This window comes from Podarcis tiliguerta, assembly GCF_965153285.1.
Source record: "Podarcis tiliguerta genome assembly, chromosome: 7".
NCBI lineage: Eukaryota > Metazoa > Chordata > Lepidosauria > Squamata > Lacertidae > Podarcis > Podarcis tiliguerta.
This window is the reverse complement of record NC_139540.1, coordinates 40,086,993-40,104,680: the sequence shown is the minus strand read 5'-3', so window position 1 is coordinate 40,104,680 and position 17,688 is coordinate 40,086,993. Positions and strand designations below refer to the sequence as shown.

Below are 17,688 nucleotides of genomic sequence, written 5' to 3'. Positions count from 1 at the left end.
TTTGCAACTAAATAGATACTTCATTGTACCTAGGAGCATAATAATAAAAAAGTCATGCAGCTCACATGCTTTATGAATTACAGAATTTGGTTAGCCAAACAGAAACTTGTTAGAACAGGCCTTTTGGATCAAGCCAAAAGCCCATCTAGGCCAGCATTCTGTTCTCACAGTGGTCAAGCAGATGCCCATGGGAAGCCCAAAAGCAGAACCTGAGTGCAGCAACATTTTCCCATTCTGCAGTTTCCCCAAAACTGGTATTCAGAGACATATGTCCAACAGTAGACACAGAGTGTAGCCATTGTGGCTAGTAGACATTGATAGTAAGAAGATAACATAAGAAGCTTAATTTTGAAGTTGTTTTCCTTTCAAAGTATTCCTGCAAGGACATTAGTAAGGCTCAATCCAAGTGACCTGCGGCCTCAATCCAGGTGACCTGCGGATATAACCTGCGGTTATATCCATGGGTACAGTGGCACCCTTGCAGACATCCTCAGGTGGCCATGAGTCTTCTGAGACCTCTCTCCCCGCTTCACTGTCATGTGGTGTCAAGGTTGCTGTCTGCCCCTCCCCCTTTTGGAAAGTACAGAAAGCTGAAGGAGGAAATGGGAGAAAACAACTCTCTTTTCCTTTCCTTTTTTCAGCTCTATGTGTTTCTCAAAACTCTTATCAGCAGCTGAACAGGCAATGAAGTGACTGAGGCGACAGGGAGATACCTGGTCGATTGTGGGGGTGGGAAAATAGCAATGTAGGGAGGCAGCAAGAAGATATATGATTGACACAGGAGTTGAGAGGTGAAAGAGAAAATGGAGTGCCAGAGAGAGGGAAAAGATGTATGTGAGTGTGAATTTGCATACACACACCCCTACACACGTGTCTCCATTGACTGAAAGGGGAAAATCTGAAACCTGGTGCTGTTTTGGCTGAGAATCCAAGGCATGGATTCTTCTATATTTTATCTATTCCTGGTATATTTCTAGAAGGAATCCCTTCTAAAACAGCCATCAAATCATAGATCACCTCTGTGTACACAGATTTGTTCCATGATTTCCTCGTGCTGTTGCCATCTTGTGTAAAACTCATGAGGATCCATGCCTTGGATCTAGCAAGCACCAGATCTGTGATTTTTAATGTGCAATCTACCAAAATAAGCTTTTATTTGATGCTGCTATTGGTAGACCCTGTGTCAGGCAAATTCAGGAGGATCTGTTTTATTCTACAGAGCCTAACTTTGACCCAAACCCCTTGAAAAAGCAAATATGTGCATGAGGGGGACACGACTAAACAACAACAAATGGCTTGAGGGTTGTCTGAATTTAGCCTAAGAGCTCTTACTTATAGAGATAAGTGCCCAGAACTTTCCAGAATTGGTTGCCATTCTTTGTTACTGGCATTGTAGCAAATAACACTGGTGTAAAATGAGGTGAAAACTCATCAGGAAGTGCAGAAATAGACAAACGAAGTCTGCAAAGGCAAAGTATTTCAGTCTTATTCTTCATAGCAATCACCCAGTTAATGTATTTTCTAAAGCTGTGTACTAACAAAATGGGCTTGTGAGTGCTATTTATATTTGCCAGTAACTGAACGATACATTTTCATCAACACATTTCTGGTGTCCTGCATTCAGAAACAGCTCCTTCCTAATAATCAACTGCCTGCTTCCTGTGGGCCCTGCAAAAAAGTGCTAACTGAAAAATGGATTGCGTTTAATGAGGCAACTACTCTTCAACTTAGTCTCCACCTTGACCAGAGATGGTGGACAAAGGATGTCTTAATGAGCCCATAAATTTGACTGGCCAGTAAACCAAGCCATTATTTGTTCTTGGCACAAACCCACTCTTCCTAGTTCTGTTGCAGTTGCAGGGAGCAATGTGAAGAACCCTGAGACAAGATAGCACCTCTCTTTGAGGCCAGTTCTGGGACCACTGTTTTCAAGTCCCCAGTTTGATGGATGTATTGAAGTGTTAAGATTTGAATACTTCATTAGATGCACGGAAGTTTTCCTTGAGGATTTGGGACTCATGTAAATTGAATGGAAGCTTAGATGTGGCTACTTGGAACATAATCTATCGTACATTGAGATACAGCCTGGGTGCTGCTGTGATATACAATCACCACACTCACCGTCTGCTATGGGACTTGGGAGTTAGCTTTACATTGCATTCCAGCTTAGGACAGGCCACAGCTGAGAATAGCAAGCCCACACCATATAATGCCTACTATTATGGGAAATATAGCATAATTACAGGCACACATTTCTCCACAAGAGCACATATTACTGCTGCTGTTGCAGAATCGGGGTCAGGTCATGCCTCTGCTTTTTAATATGCATTAAAATGTAGTACAGCCAAGCACTGGACTGCCTGCATCATCCTGTGTTTACCATAGGTTCTCAATCCTACGAGGTAGGTGAGAAATGTTATTTAACAAGTAAATTTGGCACAGTGAGATTAAGGCAACTTGGATACATGTTTCCATTCATTTATGAAGATTGCTCTGTTGCTTTTTGAGCAAGTACATTCTCTTGGCTTACCCATACCTAACTGTATTGTTGTGAAAATAAATGCTTCTGCTAGTTCCTTAGAGAGAAGAACAGGATACGAATGTAACAATTTGGCATTGGTTTTCAGCCTGTCTGCATAGCTGTTATGGATACCAAACCTTCTGTGCAGCCGGGGTTAAATCCCAGCTGTGATTCTACAGTTGTTTTTAGACTGAGACAGAGTGTGTGTTAACAATCTAGATCACCTAGATTCCTGCATAAAAAAGTCTTTACTGCACTAGAAGGCTACATATTAGGTCTTATTTTGATTACACTATCGCAGCTAATCTGCCGCTTTGGTTGACAGATATTTGAATAAGTTTAATTCATTGGTGATGTAATAAGAAAACCTTTTGAAAATAAGAATATATGGAGGTCAAAGAGCCTGCTGCACTGTTATATTTGGTTGGATTTTGAAAGTGGGATTTGCAGATGAGGATGCTGGAAACTCTGGGCAGAGGAACATTTGGTTCAGTCCCAAGGCAGTTCCACTGCTTTGTGTTTCCTTTGTTTTGCAGTTTACAGTATAGGCTTGTGGGGCCAAATCCAGTTTTTATTTAAAAATACTGAAAAATGACCAGTCTTCATGACTGCAACTATTTTGGGATACACAAGAGCAGTGTACTTTTTAAAGTGCTGTAGTCAGAATACACCTAGGAGTCCTGTATCTACCTTCCTATCTAATATTATTTCAAGTGTATTAATGAGGATTTCTGTATATCTGGTTTTAGCAATGCCAGATGTACTAGTGATTTCATTTGGTTATTCAAATGAGATGAGACTTTCACACAATTACTTTTAATTGTGTCAATAGAAATAAAACATATTTAATTGTGGCTTTTGTGAAATGCTTGGAATGCAATTCTTGACACTGTAAAAGTTGACTTCTGAATAAGACTTAGTCTCATATTTTCTCCATAGCCCATTTCTGTTATGAGATGGGAAAGTGGGATGTTTCGTAAATGGAAGTTTCTAGACCAAGAACGGAGAACCTGTGATCCTCCAGATGTTGTTGGACTTCAGATACCATCAGCCCCAGCCAGTATAGCCGGTGGTTAGGAGTGATGGGGGTTGTAGATATATATGGCCCAAGTCCCTTTAATCAAAGAAAGGTTTTCAGTCAACTCATTGGCTTTTGCTGATTAAAGGTTTTCCTAGCCAGAATCATTGCCAGGCCTCCAGGCTGCAAATCTGCTCCTTCTGGCTGAGTGTGACCACCATCCAGAACAGAGAAATATACCTTGCTATTTCTTCTTCTTCCAGAGTCGTGTTTTCCAATCCATTGTCAGCTTTCTCATTCTCTTCTAGAGAATATGGAACTGATGACATCATATGAATAATTAGGAAGGAGATATATCACCCGTTCATAGTACAGTGGTGCCTCACAAGACGAATAGAATCCGTTCCGGGAGTCTTTTCGTCTTGCGGTTTTTTCGTCTTGCGAAGCAAGCCCATTGACGGAGTAGCGCTATTAGCGCTATTGGCTAAAAAAGGGCTAAAAACGGCTTTTTTAGGGGGGGGATTAGCGGTTTTGCTGCTAAAATGCTTTTAGCAGCTTAGCGATTCAGAATAAGGGGTTTTGGAGCAAAAAATTTTTTTTATTTTTTTCGTCTTGCGAAGCAAGCCCATAGGGAAATTCGTCTTGCGAAGCGCCTCTGCAGACGGAAAACCCTTTCGTCTTGCGGGTTTTCCGTCTTGCGAGGCATTTGTCTTGCGGGGCACCACTGTAATAAGAATATAAATACATCAAAGAGGGGCATACAAAACTGACCTCAAAATTAAGAACTTCTAAATTTCTGAGAACAGCTTTTTAGTCTGACAGAAGCAAACTACAGGCAATGACCGATTTACACACGTCCAATTGGTGGCCAACTGCACACATGCACATCGCGGCAACCTGGAAGTGGCTGGAAAAGGGGGTGGAGTGGGCTTTTGTGTCCTCTGCTGTCACATGTGATGACTCACGAGTTGCCTGTTGTATTCTGTCCACTTCAGTGGCTGGTGTCTAAACTATTTTCACTGCACCTTTGAATGCTACATCTGCCTACTCCAGTAACTGTGGTGGTTTCAGTTCAATTTGTTTGCTGAAGGCTGCAGTTCTATGTGCCTGGGAGAAAACAGTATTGAACTCATTGGGACTTGAGCAGACACATATGGGTCTGTTGATCTATAAGAGTACTTTTGGGCAATGTTTAATATGTTCATCAGAACACAAAGCATGTGGAATCCTAAATAAAATTTGGCTTTCGAGTAATTGCCCTTGACCCATTTAATGTTCTCACGTGTAATGTCTAGCATTCTTAGTGGGAACAGGATGTAGTAGGATTTCTTTTTCCTACTGTACTTTTGAAAATACTTCTCTTCATCACAAGGAAATGTAAACATTAATCAGTGAGAGGAGGATTAAGGACGTAGCATTTATCGGAAATCCTTCAGTAGTGGCAGGCTGCTTAGAAGAATGTCTTATTTAGGTTGCAAGGCCCAATTCTAAGCTTGCTTTTGTCAAAATATTCATAATTGCATATTATGGCAAACGAAACCTACAAAAATAAAATTAGCATAGAAGTAGACTTTACAATTGATGATGTGTGAAACAATAAAAGCACTTTAGCTTTTATCATTTTCAATTTCAACTTTTAAACATGGCTAATGCCCCAATCCTAAACAGGTTCATATAACCATAGCAAACATCATTTTTTTTCTGCTCCCCACTCCTGCACTAGACTGAAAGGGTGGAGGAAGTCTGTCTACTGTCCTCATGTGGGTACAGTTATATTGCTCAAGTTAAGGGTTAAGTAATTGCATTATGTGGTCATTAATATGCAGCCTTGGAAAAGATGATTGGGTCCCTCTGAACTTGTTAAAGTTGCTAATAAACTTTTGGAACCAATTTGAGAATAAGCATGGTGTTGAATTTTCTGTTCTAAAAATGCACCCGCAATCCCTATGTTGTTCAAAGTTGGAACCAAGGATGGATAGACTAAGATAAAGTTCAAAATGCTTAGGTTTATTGATTTTCTTTTGCACTTCCAGGAAATGTCTTCCGTTCTCTACTTCTATCTATGCTTCTTTCTTCTGTCTGCAAGTATTCCCTTGGATGTATTAGTGGTCTGTCTAAAGTTAAGAACTATTAACTTTGGGAATGCATCATGAATAGAGTTGTTCAGAGTGTAAGCACATACTCTAAGCCAGAGAACCTTAAAAGGAAAGGGGTACCTGTTCGTTAGCACTGATATCTAAGACTATCCCCTCTCATTTCCCCTTGCTGAGCAACAGCTTTGATCTGCTAATCCAACTCTCCCTTTCTTTATACCGTGTGACACCTGTCAAAGTGAACAAGCAGCAAAAAATAAAATACAGTACTGCCAGTTCTAACTTTCCTTTATTTAAACTGTATGAATACTAGATCTCTGACTGTGTAGAACTTTATTTTATTATCTGTTATTGTTAATTTATTAACCACCATCTATACAACCATCTTAAGGCACTGTTCAATACAATCAATAAAAAAACAGTTTAAAATACAATACAACTGTAAATTCATTTAAAGCTAAACTAGCACCATACAAAATAGATACTCATGGCAAAGACCTATTTTTTCCAGCTGGGAAAGCCTTTTGAAACAAAAATGTCTTCAGTTGTTTCCGGAAAGTACAGATCGTTGGCACCTGTCATATCTCTACAGGAATGCCATTCCACAGAACTGGTACAGCCACATTAAAAGCCCTGTTCCTAGTTACTTCTGAGATCTTTGGAACATTCAGAAGAAGCTCTCACAGACTGCAGCCATTGACTGTGTATATAAGGAACAAGATGATCATTCAAATAACCTGGTCCTGAAATGTATGGGATCATAAATAGTTGTACCAGCACCTGGAACTTGACTTGATAGCAGATTGGTAGCATGCAGGTTATACAGCCTGGAAAAATTATAATCATATTTCAGTTGGGTATTCTCCTTTTAGGTGACTTCTTCCTCTGAAATCTTGCTATTACAGTTCATAGATGTTGAAATCTTCAGCTTGCAAAGGCAGTAGAAGGAGCAAAGCTTCAGTTCACCAGTTTGTTGAACCAAGAGTGTTTATTTTCCAGCTTAAAGTCCCTAGCTAGAGCTGGTGGCCTCTAAACATGCCATTTTATTAGGAAGAGAGGAAACCACTGGAAAAACATTGAGTAAAGGTTCAGGGTCTTTCTCCCTCTTGGCCAATGTTATCTACAGTCATGCTTCATCCTTCATCGTGGTTGTCTGAGAATTCCAGTCTTTCTTACCAGACAGCATCCTGACCTGTCTTCCTATTTTGCAGCTTCCTTTTCTTGAAAAAGAAAAAAGTGAAGCCCCTCACTAAAAGCAGTGGCATTTCCATCTAGCTTCTTCAAACAATCATTTGTGAATTGGGAGTAACTTCTGTATCAGGCACCCTCCTTTTGGATACACCTTTTTACTTTGAATTTTTTTGCTCCCCTTTTCTTCATAAAATACTAAGTGGCTTTCAGATCACATTTTCAAAATATTTTCATGGGTGACACACACACACACACACACAGAGATGCACAAACATATCTTTCACAAAAAGCAAATAGTAAAAATTATGTGGCAGCAGTGAACAAAAATCTAGTCAATAATGCAGTGAGTACTGTGTGTGCAGCAATCTATCCAGCATTAGTTTGTGGCTCTCTAAGTTAACTCCACCCTTAAAGCTGAGCCATTTTGCTTATTGTTTTCTCCCAACTTGTTGAGACAATATGTCTATTGTTGTTTTTTCCTCTCTCTCATCTCTGTCTACACTGTAAATAATTCCTGCATGAATAAAGCCTTTAAGGAAGCATTCCACAGAGTCTGCAGCACCACTTAATTTATATGTAAGAACTTTGAATCTGAAACAGTTGAAGAAACAAAGATATGCAATGTAGAGTGTTTAATGTTGGAGTAATTGATTATCCAAGAACAGTTGGCAATCTGATGGCAGCCTTTTTGCACAAGCTGATATTTCTGGTCACGTTGCAGTAATGAAGCCACCTGTGAGGGAAGCCCTGGTTTGGGAGCTATCCATGCAGGAAATAAGATCTGCTACAATGTGGAATAAGTTGCTTGTACAGTAGTACCTCGGGTTACAGGCGCTTCAGGTTACAGACGCTTCAAGTTACAGACTCCGCTAACCCAGAAATAGTACCTCGGGTTAAGAACTTTGCTTCGGGATGAAAACAGAAATCATGCAGCGGTGGCGCAGCAGCAGCAGGAGGCCCCATTAGCTAAAGTGGTACCTCAGGTTAGGAACAGTTTCAGGTTAAGAATGGACCTCCAGAACGAATTAAGTTCTTAACCTGAGGTACCACTGTAACATTATGGGTGTAGAACTCTCCTTGAGGTAGTCTACTAGAGCCCAGTACTGTTACACTTTGATCATAGTTTTAAAAATACTACAATATGTCTCTTATCTATCTTTTGGTATATATTATATCCTGTTTATTTTGTGCACGTATTATTAATAGGCATTGTAAAACTGTTGGTTTGTTATTGGAAAGAAAGGTGTGGTATCTATAAAACTAAAAATCAAATTCTAGAAGAGTTTATCTGTCATATTGGCCTATGTATTTTGATAGTCCTAAAGAAGTCTTCCTTAGATATCAAGGATTGTTACAATTATTGCATTGCTGCTAATATCTCCTTATTGGGCAAAGATACTCAAGCAGATGAAGGCTGTGCGATAGTGGTGGGTGAAACTGTTTATATGAGCCCATTAGTGTCTGGTTTCAGGCCTGATTTTGCAATGGATACAGCCTTGGTCACCCTGATGGGGAAGTGTAACTCTGCCAATTCTCCTTGAACCATAGCGTTCTATACTATCAAGCACTGTATCCTTCTGGGTATCCCCCTTGGACTGGGGGGTTGGAGACATCATGGTTCAAATTCTTACCTGAAGGGGCAGTTCCAGAAGCTGTTGCTCAAGGACTGCTGCTTAGCTCCATTCTGCCTAGAACTCTGCAGGACCCCATTTCATATCTTGTCTCACATGGTTTTTAGTATTTTACATGAAATTGCTGGGAGATGTAATTCACAGAATTGAGGGGATGTGTCATAAGTGTGCTTAAATTCATCATCTAGCTGTATCCAGGATCAGGTAGCTTCTGTGGCAAGTAGTTCCCTTCAATTGCTTAGACAACGCCCAAGTTTGAGTACTATTAATGCATAGTACTTGAGGCTTCCTTTGAGGATTATTTGGAAACTGCAGGTTATGCAAAATATACTATATTTTTCTGTGTATAAAACTAGGTTTCCCCCCCTAAAAAATAATGTCAAAAATTAGGGAGTGTCTTATTCATGGATAGTGTTCCCCCCAATTTTCTTAAATCTGAGTCCCCCAAAATAGAGGGTGTCTTATACATGTGGGCATCTTATAGACAGAAAAATATGATAGCTGCTTTGTTTGTTAACTAGTCAATGGTAACATATCTCAATGGTGTTAGCTTCACTGAATTTCACTTTTGTTTTCAAGGAGAGTTCAAATTGTTAGTACTTACTTTCCAAGCCCTGCATGGTTTAGGACAGGGGTAGGCAACCTAAGGCCCATGGGCCAGATGCGGCCCAATCACCTTCTCAATCCAGCACGTGTGTTTTTACATGAGTAGAATGTGTCCTTTTATTTAAAATGCATCTCCAGGTTACTTGTGGAGCCTGCCTGGTATTTTTACATGAGTAGAATGTGTGCTTTTATTTAAAATGCATCTCTGGGTTATTTGTGGGGCTTAGGAATTCGTTCAGGTTTTTTTTCCAAAATATAGTCCAGCCCACCACATGGTCTGAGGGACGGTGGACCGGCCCACGGCTGAAAAAGGTTGCTGACCCCTGGTTTAGGACCAAAGAACCAGAAGGAATATCTGCCCTTTTACCAGGGCTAGCCAACAAGGTGCCCTACACATTTTGTTGGGCTACAACTCTCATCATCATTGACCATTGACTATTCTGGTAAGCCTTCCCCCTGTGAGAAAGTGCATGGAAACTAGAGAGAGGGCCTTCTCAGTAGTTGTGCCCTTACTGAGCAAATTTCTCCCTAGAAAGGCCTGGTTGGCACCGACATTTTACTCCTTTCATTGCCTGGCAAAGGTATATTTATTCTCTCAGAACTTGAAATGTCTTTTGTCCTCTTTTAATATGTTGGTTGTTATGTTTGTTTTATCTTGCTTTTGAAAAACACCCTGGAAACTGCTGATGGGATGGTATATAAATCTTTTAGATGGTTTTTTTTAAAAAAAAACTTGAACAACAAATCTAATGTGTCGCAAATTACAACCTTATTTTAGACTTCTCATACAATGGATTAGGCTGAGTTGCAATACAGTATATGTACATACATATACTTTTCATCCACAAAAAAGACTAGGGTATTATAACTTTTAATCGTACCATAGTATAGATCAGTTTGTTTTTGTGTACCTGTCTTGTTTTTATTGCCTGTCTGTGCAAATAGCCTGAGCAATAAGATTTAGATCTGGACTTGTGAAAGGTAACCCATGAACTTCATGACTAAACTAGCTTTTGAATCTGGGTCTCCTGTTTGAACCTGATTCCCTGTAGCAACCCAGTTCATTTGCTGTTGGTCCAGGACCCAGGAAAGAAATAGGAGACAAAGGACAAATTTGAACTTTGGCCACTACTTTATGTATCTGTAATGTAAATATAACTCAGACAGGAAATGGTCCAGTGCAGAAAAACTACACTCCAACAAAGTCAACCAGACAGGACTGTCAAGCAGAGTTATTTGAGGTGACTAATGCCCAGTGGCATGAAAACCTGGAAACCCATAACAGCCTTATGTCTCGTTTTCTTATGGGTTCCCAGATACAATGAAGATATCAAAGAAGCCCTGACCAATAATATACACTGTCCCAGTGTGGTTCTCAAAGGCAGGGTGGTAAGCCTGTCCTAGCTTGGTTCAAGTCTTACAAGGGAGGCTGAGCTGAAGCTGCGGCACTTACTAGAGGAGCAGGCTGTGGTTGGATAGGCTGCCTTGGCCCTTCCCTATGTAGGATCATGATAGGCAGTGCAGAGCATGATCTGTCAAGATCATGGACTATGACAGATGCTGGCTGGAGCTCATACAAGGAGAACTGTTGTCTCATTGAGATGCTTAGGCCTTATGAAGGTTCGCTGGTCTGGAGCTGCGGTTAACCCTGCCCTTCTGAAGAGTAGTCAGTTTTTTAAAAGACCATTGTTCAATTTTGCTGGTTCCTATGGCGTGGTAGTGAGGAGACCATTGAGAGGAAGGTATTCTCAGAATCTGAGGAGCTGGGTAAAGCCATGTCCTCTGGCCTGACAGGTTGTGCAGTGCGGAGGATAGCTCTCTGTCTTGTCTCCTCCCTTATTTCCCTCTGAGACAGTGGGCATTAAGGCCAAAGAACATGGCAGCAATCAGCTGAGCCTTAGGAGGGCATGTTCACATTAGTAGCTTGAAACACAGTGAGCTCGTTCCCCCACCCCCACCCCTGTTTGTTTCAAGCCACATTGTTCATATCAGAGATGGAGCAGGGATGTCTTCACCTGATGTGCATGACCTTTTTGGTTCCCCCACCTCTGGAGATCTCTGGGAACTCCTGTTCATTAAGCTTGTCATCTGTGCTCTGCATCCAGTATTCTAATCAAACTGAAGCTGGTTTGAGAAATAAATGCATCAAACAGCAGTATTTGTCAGACTGCAGGATCAGTATGGATTGTGGTTAATGTGTGAAGGCTGCTTCCAAAATTAACATTGGGGAGCACAGAGGAGGCGGTGGCCAAGATGGCGTCGGAGGGTGATTTGGGCAGGTAGTGGGACCGGTGCTTGGCTGACTCCACCGTCAAGCTGGGTGCTGGCTTTGGGTTGGGTGTTGTCTTCTCGGTCATCATCTTCAAAAGGACGATGTGGCCCATCACTCTTGGGTCAGGAATGGGTTTAGGAATGGCTTATTCAAACTGCCAGCATAACTTCCGGTCTCCTTACCGTCTCCATGGGCAGTTTGTCAAGGAGCAATGATGCAGGCCCGACCCACACCTCTCTTTTGTCAGAGGAACAGTTTCACCTTGGCAATTCCTTGGGAAGGTCGAAGCGTCCCAGCCTTGAGGCAACAGCCTTTGGAAGCGCTTGGCCCGTTGCTCTTTTTTCCTGTGACACCTGGGTCTGAATATCTTTCTTTCTTTCTTTTTGTAATCCCTCTTTTGGAAACGAAAATGAGAAAGGTGCTGTTCTGGAAAGTAAGATAAAAACGAGTCTACCCCCTTAAAAACAACAACAACATTGGGGAGCACACTGGATGTGGAGTCAGCAGTCATGTGAACATGGCCCTAGTCATGCCAACCTATGGAAATAAAATATATCTTATTACAAGACCCCCACAAGTTGTGAGAAACCGGCAGCTACTCAGACTGTATCTTGTCACCCTATGCAGTTGCAGAAATCCCATTAGCTCTTGTCACAAAACAACTTGAAGAGACTGGTATGTACAGACGTAAAACACAGAAGGCAATAATCTTGAGGGCAGTCAGGGGATTGAAATGTAAATTCTTTCTCATTCTCTCCTCCACTCTCCAGGATGAATGATGCTTGTAATATGTCAGGCTAAAAGGGTGAGACTCAGCTGAGCTGTGAATGGGGGGGGGGGGGAGAGAGAGACACAGAGTGAGCTGAGATGACCCAGTTTTTCCCCTGGTGTTAACCCAGACCATCCGAAAAGCCCACCCAGATCAAAGCAGCTGAAAAAGGAAATGGCAAGAGTGTTAGAGGAAGAAAGAAGAGTGACAGGCAGGCAATCTGATATTAGCCTTGAGCCAGTTTAGCTCATTAATGGAGCATAGTGGTGGTGTCAGAATATGAATATGTTGCTTAATTGTAAGCAGCGTTTATTTTTTTAAAACCTGACCATTTCTTCCAGTAAACCTTGTCTGTAGGGGTGTGTGTGTGCCCGCACACATGTGCACATGCTTTTGCAAAAGGTGCTTTAACAGCTTACCTTATCCATACACATATATTTAATGTTTTCATTCTCTTTATTCAGGCTACTAACTCCGCTTCACGGGGCCTTGCCCCACAGGCAGAATCACTGCATTTTCCTGTGGTAAATAAAATATTAATCAGTTGCCAGTAATGTGTGTGCAAGATTGCGCAGAACACATGTGTCCTAATAAAAATAATATAAACATGATGTAAAATCTTGTTAGTTGTTTCCAGCTCAGTTCAAATGCATTATCTTTTATTTATTTTATTTTTTAAAATCTCCGGTTTGCTAACTCAATCATTTGTTGCTGGGTATGGTCATTTGGCACAGGGTGGTATTCAACTGATTTTTCCTCCTAGTAGACCTATTGAAATTAATGGACCTAACTTAGGCATGTTCATTGATTTAAATGGGTCTGCTTTGAGTAAGTTGAAGGCCAAAGGCTGCTCTGCAAATTTGGGAGCTGAGGAATTGATGACATGAAGAATATCTGAAGAGCCAAATTCCTTTTGTCTCAAGTATGCAAAGCATCAGTTTGACTATGTCCATAGATACTACTTGTCACATGTGATTTCCCCCCATCCTTGCCAAGGACTAGAATGGAGTGGGAAATACTGCAGTCCTCTGTGCTCAGCCCTCAGGACTACCCCCAACCCTCAACCCCAACAATGCTCGTCACTAGTCCTGTGCCAAATCTTCCTTCAACTGTTACTCTGTCCTGGAACTATTATAATGGCTCCTGTTTGTCTAGGAGGAGGAGGCAGAGATGTGTAAATGGAGGCAAGGGAGAATGAAGACACCTCTGTCTTTTGCATATCCTATTGTCACATCCATTGTTTTGCCCATAACTGGGACCTCGCTCCCAGAGGTTGCCTCCAGGAAAAAAAAGGGCTGAAAAAGTGTCCCCACCCCTGAAGCATCATTTGGGCATTTTGTGTTCTCATAGCCTTGTTTCTGATCCCACTATGTAATCCTGATACAGAGTTCTCCTGGAGCAAAAAGCAAATGCTACCATGTAGCCACCATTCATAGCATCCTTTTTTTAAAAAAATTGTGCTACAACAAGAAAGCTCATCTACACATTTATAATGCACTATATTTATATACTTTTCAGTGGTGCTTGTCATCTCACTCCTAATTTTACGAATGCTTTCAGAATTTCAAAATATAAGCACATCCTAGTAAATCTGTAAGTCCAGTTCCCAAGTAAAACAGATAATTTACCAAACCAGCTGATACAGGGGATAAGTCCCAGTATAAGATAAAGATCTGAATGCTGTTAAAAACCCATATGCACAGTAAGAAAATGCATGCTACACCCATTAAATGTTGCTTTTTTGGGAGAGAGTTCAGGATAAGAATGCATTGAAATACTGTCTCTGGTCAAACACCAATTACAAAAAGATGCAACGCCTCATTTTCCTGTGAAAAATTGGCGCTGGGGTTGACACATGTGTTTCAGCTTCTTGATAAAGCCTTCTTAAGACAGGGCTGGCTCACTTTTGATTAGATGAATCTTGTTGCAATTTTATGTGATGCAGTGACTTAGCATTTCCAAGAGATAAGTGCCTAGAGGCGTAATATATACCCTAAATGCTAATTTTCTTAAAAGTGTTTCAGGATGTGCTAACCAGAATCTTTACAATGTTTTTTCAAATATGATTTGATTTTATATTTGTATGATGTTTCAATAATAACAAAAGTTGAGCTTGGAGCTCTTAAGAGGACCTCTATGACATGAAGATTGTAAGGGGAGAATTACATTGTTGATGGCATGCGCCTCATAAGAATTATAACCAATCTTATATATCTGCTTATTTGATTTTGCAGTTGGGGAATGGCGGTCAACGTGTATTCTACCTCTATAACCCAAGAGACTATGAGCAGACATGACATCATTGCATGGGTGAACGATATAGTAGCTTTAAACTACACAAAAGTTGAACAACTATGTTCAGGTAAGATGCAACTTTTTTTAAAGACTGGTATTTTATCAATAACATTGTATCAGTGGTCTGCCTGAAAAGTGGTGTAGACATACTGTAAATAATAATGAAGAAGAATAAAAGCTTTCTCGGTATCAAACACATATATTTGTATTTTTGCCTGTGTTACGGTGTTTTTTACATGATGTTATTAATTTTAAAGGATACACATTATTTTTATTTTTTTTAAAAAACATTCTTTAGCTCTCTAAATATTCAAATCTATAGAATGGACTTGAGTAAATTACAGAGCTATTTTGACATTAGTTGCCAATTGCTGTTTCGATCTGAACTTTACTGGTTAAGAGCTTTATGTGTAGTGCTTTTTTACTGTAATGTGAACATCGCTGTGATCCTAATTAGATGAAGGGCAGTCTGTAAATGAATATATAAATAATATAATAAATACTGTGTGAATCACAAATTCACACCTTTATTTGAAAAGTTCATCTGTGGAAATCGAAGTAGTAATGCACTATACTTTACCTATACTTTATCATTTGTCAAAATGGGGGAGGGGCATAGGGGAGAGAACCCCATCTATGAGAGAATGGACAACTAAAATATTGGACATAATTTGCATGGTAAAAATCATCACACAAATGGTTAGAACTAGAGGAGGGTAGACAGCAAGATAATGTCTTACAGAGAAATGGAGTCTCTTTATAATGTACTGGAACAATACAGTACAGGATAACATTAACCCATTTGTGTTTCTCGGAACCCTGTAATATTGAAATGTTACATTTTATTTTGGTACAGAAAGTAGGGTGGTTGTCTTGTTATGTAGATTGTAGACCTCTCTTTCCAAGGTTTCAAGCAACAAGTTGAGATGAGGGACTTTTTCCAAGTGAACCTGCATGTAGCTCTGTTTGATGTGCATTCTTTGGCACCTTGGGACATTGATCTGTTGCTGAATCAAAGACTAGCTGGCAGGAATGTGTAGCAGAATTGCTTCAGTCTTTGATATATTGTTTAGCTTTGAGCTTGAGTAGTCATGCTGGAGCCATGCTTTCAATCCAACAAGGGTCTGCATCTTTGGGTTGTGGCAATGCCATATATCGATCGAGACTTGCTAGGGCAAAAAGGCTTTGAACAGTGGAATGGTAAATGTGGCTCTGCCTGTCTTGGTCACATGTGATAAGCAGATAATTCTTTTGTGGCGTCTCCTCCATCATCTTTTTAATAATGATTTTAGTGCATGTTACAAGGAAAGTATAGCCTTACTTCGGTTTCTTGGAATTCTAGTAAGTTGTCCTTATTCACCAATTTCATAGCTTTCATTTATTTATTTTGCTTTTATTTCTGACCTGCACACCTGTAACTGTTACTCTCCATTGTTCTTGTATTTAGATAGTGGGGTGTAAATATGGAGAAAACCCTAAGCAGTTTTAAAGTTGTCTGCTTTCTTACCCTGCTTCACATACAATTTCCTGACGGAGTGTTTGCACTTAGCAGCTGTAATGTTGTTCTGTGGTATCTGAAGACTTTACCATGCTTGCTGAAGACCACATAATGATTGCAATAAAAGTATAAGGTGCTATTTCATAATATATGTTATGCATTTTTGTGTTTTCATATTGTAAACTGCCCTGTGATCATCAGATGAAGTGTGGTATAGAAAGTTAATAAAACAAGCAAACAAGCAAACCATTGATTGCTAAGAGTCGCATGCCCTAAAATGTTGGCTTTTAGAACATGTGAGGGCAACTTGTCCTTAAAGAGCCCATACTCTGTATCAAACTTTAGAGCTGTGTTAGATATAGATAGTGAACTACTGAATATGGATGTTATTAATGTAGTATCATCATGATTGTTGCCAAGTTTCATATTTTGATTTGCATCTTTGCATCTTTGGGTTGTGGCAATGCCATATATCGATCGAGACTTGCTAGGGCAAAAAGGCTTTGAACAGTGGAATGGTAAATGTGGCTCTGCCTGTCTTGGTCACATGTGATAAGCAGATAATTCTTTTGTGGCGTCTCCTCCATCATCTTTTTAATAATGATTTTAGTGCATGTTACAAGGAAAGTATAGCCTTACTTCGGTTTCTTGGAATTCTAGTAAGTTGTCCTTATTCACCAATTTCATAGCTTTCATTTATTTATTTTGCTTTTATTTCTGACCTGCACACCTGTAACTGTTACTCTCCATTGTTCTTGTATTTAGATAGTGGGGTGTAAATATGGAGAAAACCCTAAGCAGTTTTAAAGTTGTCTGCTTTCTTACCCTGCTTCACATACAATTTCCTGACGGAGTGTTTGCACTTAGCAGCTGTAATGTTGTTCTGTGGTATCTGAAGACTTTACCATGCTTGCTGAAGACCACATAATGATTGCAATAAAAGTATAAGGTGCTATTTCATAATATATGTTATGCATTTTTGTGTTTTCATATTGTAAACTGCCCTGTGATCATCAGATGAAGTGTGGTATAGAAAGTTAATAAAACAAGCAAACAAGCAAACCATTGATTGCTAAGAGTCGCATGCCCTAAAATGTTGGCTTTTAGAACATGTGAGGGCAACTTGTCCTTAAAGAGCCCATACTCTGTATCAAACTTTAGAGCTGTGTTAGATATAGATAGTGAACTACTGAATATGGATGTTATTAATGTAGTATCATCATGATTGTTGCCAAGTTTCATATTTTGATTTCCCCCACGTACTCTAAATCTACAATATTATTATTATTATTATTATTATTATTATTATTATGAAAACAACTGAAAGCTGGAATCAATTCTTGAAGGTGAAATTATCTGAATATTATTATTAATGGGAGCCCCCTTTATATGCCTTCACTGCATGCGCAAATCACTCCCTATGAATCATGGGGGACCCAGCTCAAGAATGCTCATTCCCAGTCTCTTCCTGGTCTTCTGTGTGTTACCTTCCCCCTGCTGTGTGTTACCTTCCCCCCTTTTAATCCCATGAAAGGGGAAGCACTGGCACTACTGGTGTAAACCTTAGCCATGATTAACCTTACAGTTACTGTGTTTTGCCAGGTTCTGAAACCATGGTATTGCATCCTGTTTCTTTTTTAAGTCATGAGGGTCAGAAACCTTTCCCAATGAAGGCTAGGATTCTTGGGAGTTCTAATGAAATTCTGCAGTACTGTATTTCAGGTTGTCTCACTGTTTCTACTTAAGCACATTTGTAAGATAGAACAAGACAAAGAAATGATTTCAGATGAATAG

At 40.1% G+C, this 17,688-nt stretch overlaps 1 protein-coding gene and 1 pseudogene across 6 annotated transcripts in view; both read left to right on the top strand.

The window, feature by feature from the left end:
- The window catches only part of MAPRE2 (microtubule associated protein RP/EB family member 2), a 91,952-nt gene that overhangs the window by 40,913 nt on the left and 33,351 nt on the right, over positions 1 to 17,688 (top strand). For 4 of the 5 annotated variants that reach the window (XM_083451669.1, XM_083451671.1, XM_083451670.1 and 1 more), the window contains one exon: positions 14,336 to 14,463. The exons of the other annotated variant lie outside the window; for it this stretch is intronic. In XM_083451669.1, the coding sequence (XP_083307795.1) occupies positions 14,343 to 14,463 (121 nt within the window). In that variant the 5' untranslated portion in view covers positions 14,336 to 14,342. The remainder of the gene's footprint in view (positions 1 to 14,335; positions 14,464 to 17,688) is intronic. 5 annotated transcript variants of the gene reach the window in all.
- LOC310681806 (MICOS complex subunit MIC10-like) lies at positions 11,299 to 11,742 on the top strand (annotated as a pseudogene). Its single transcript has one exon. The product of its transcript is annotated as an MICOS complex subunit MIC10-like (transcript).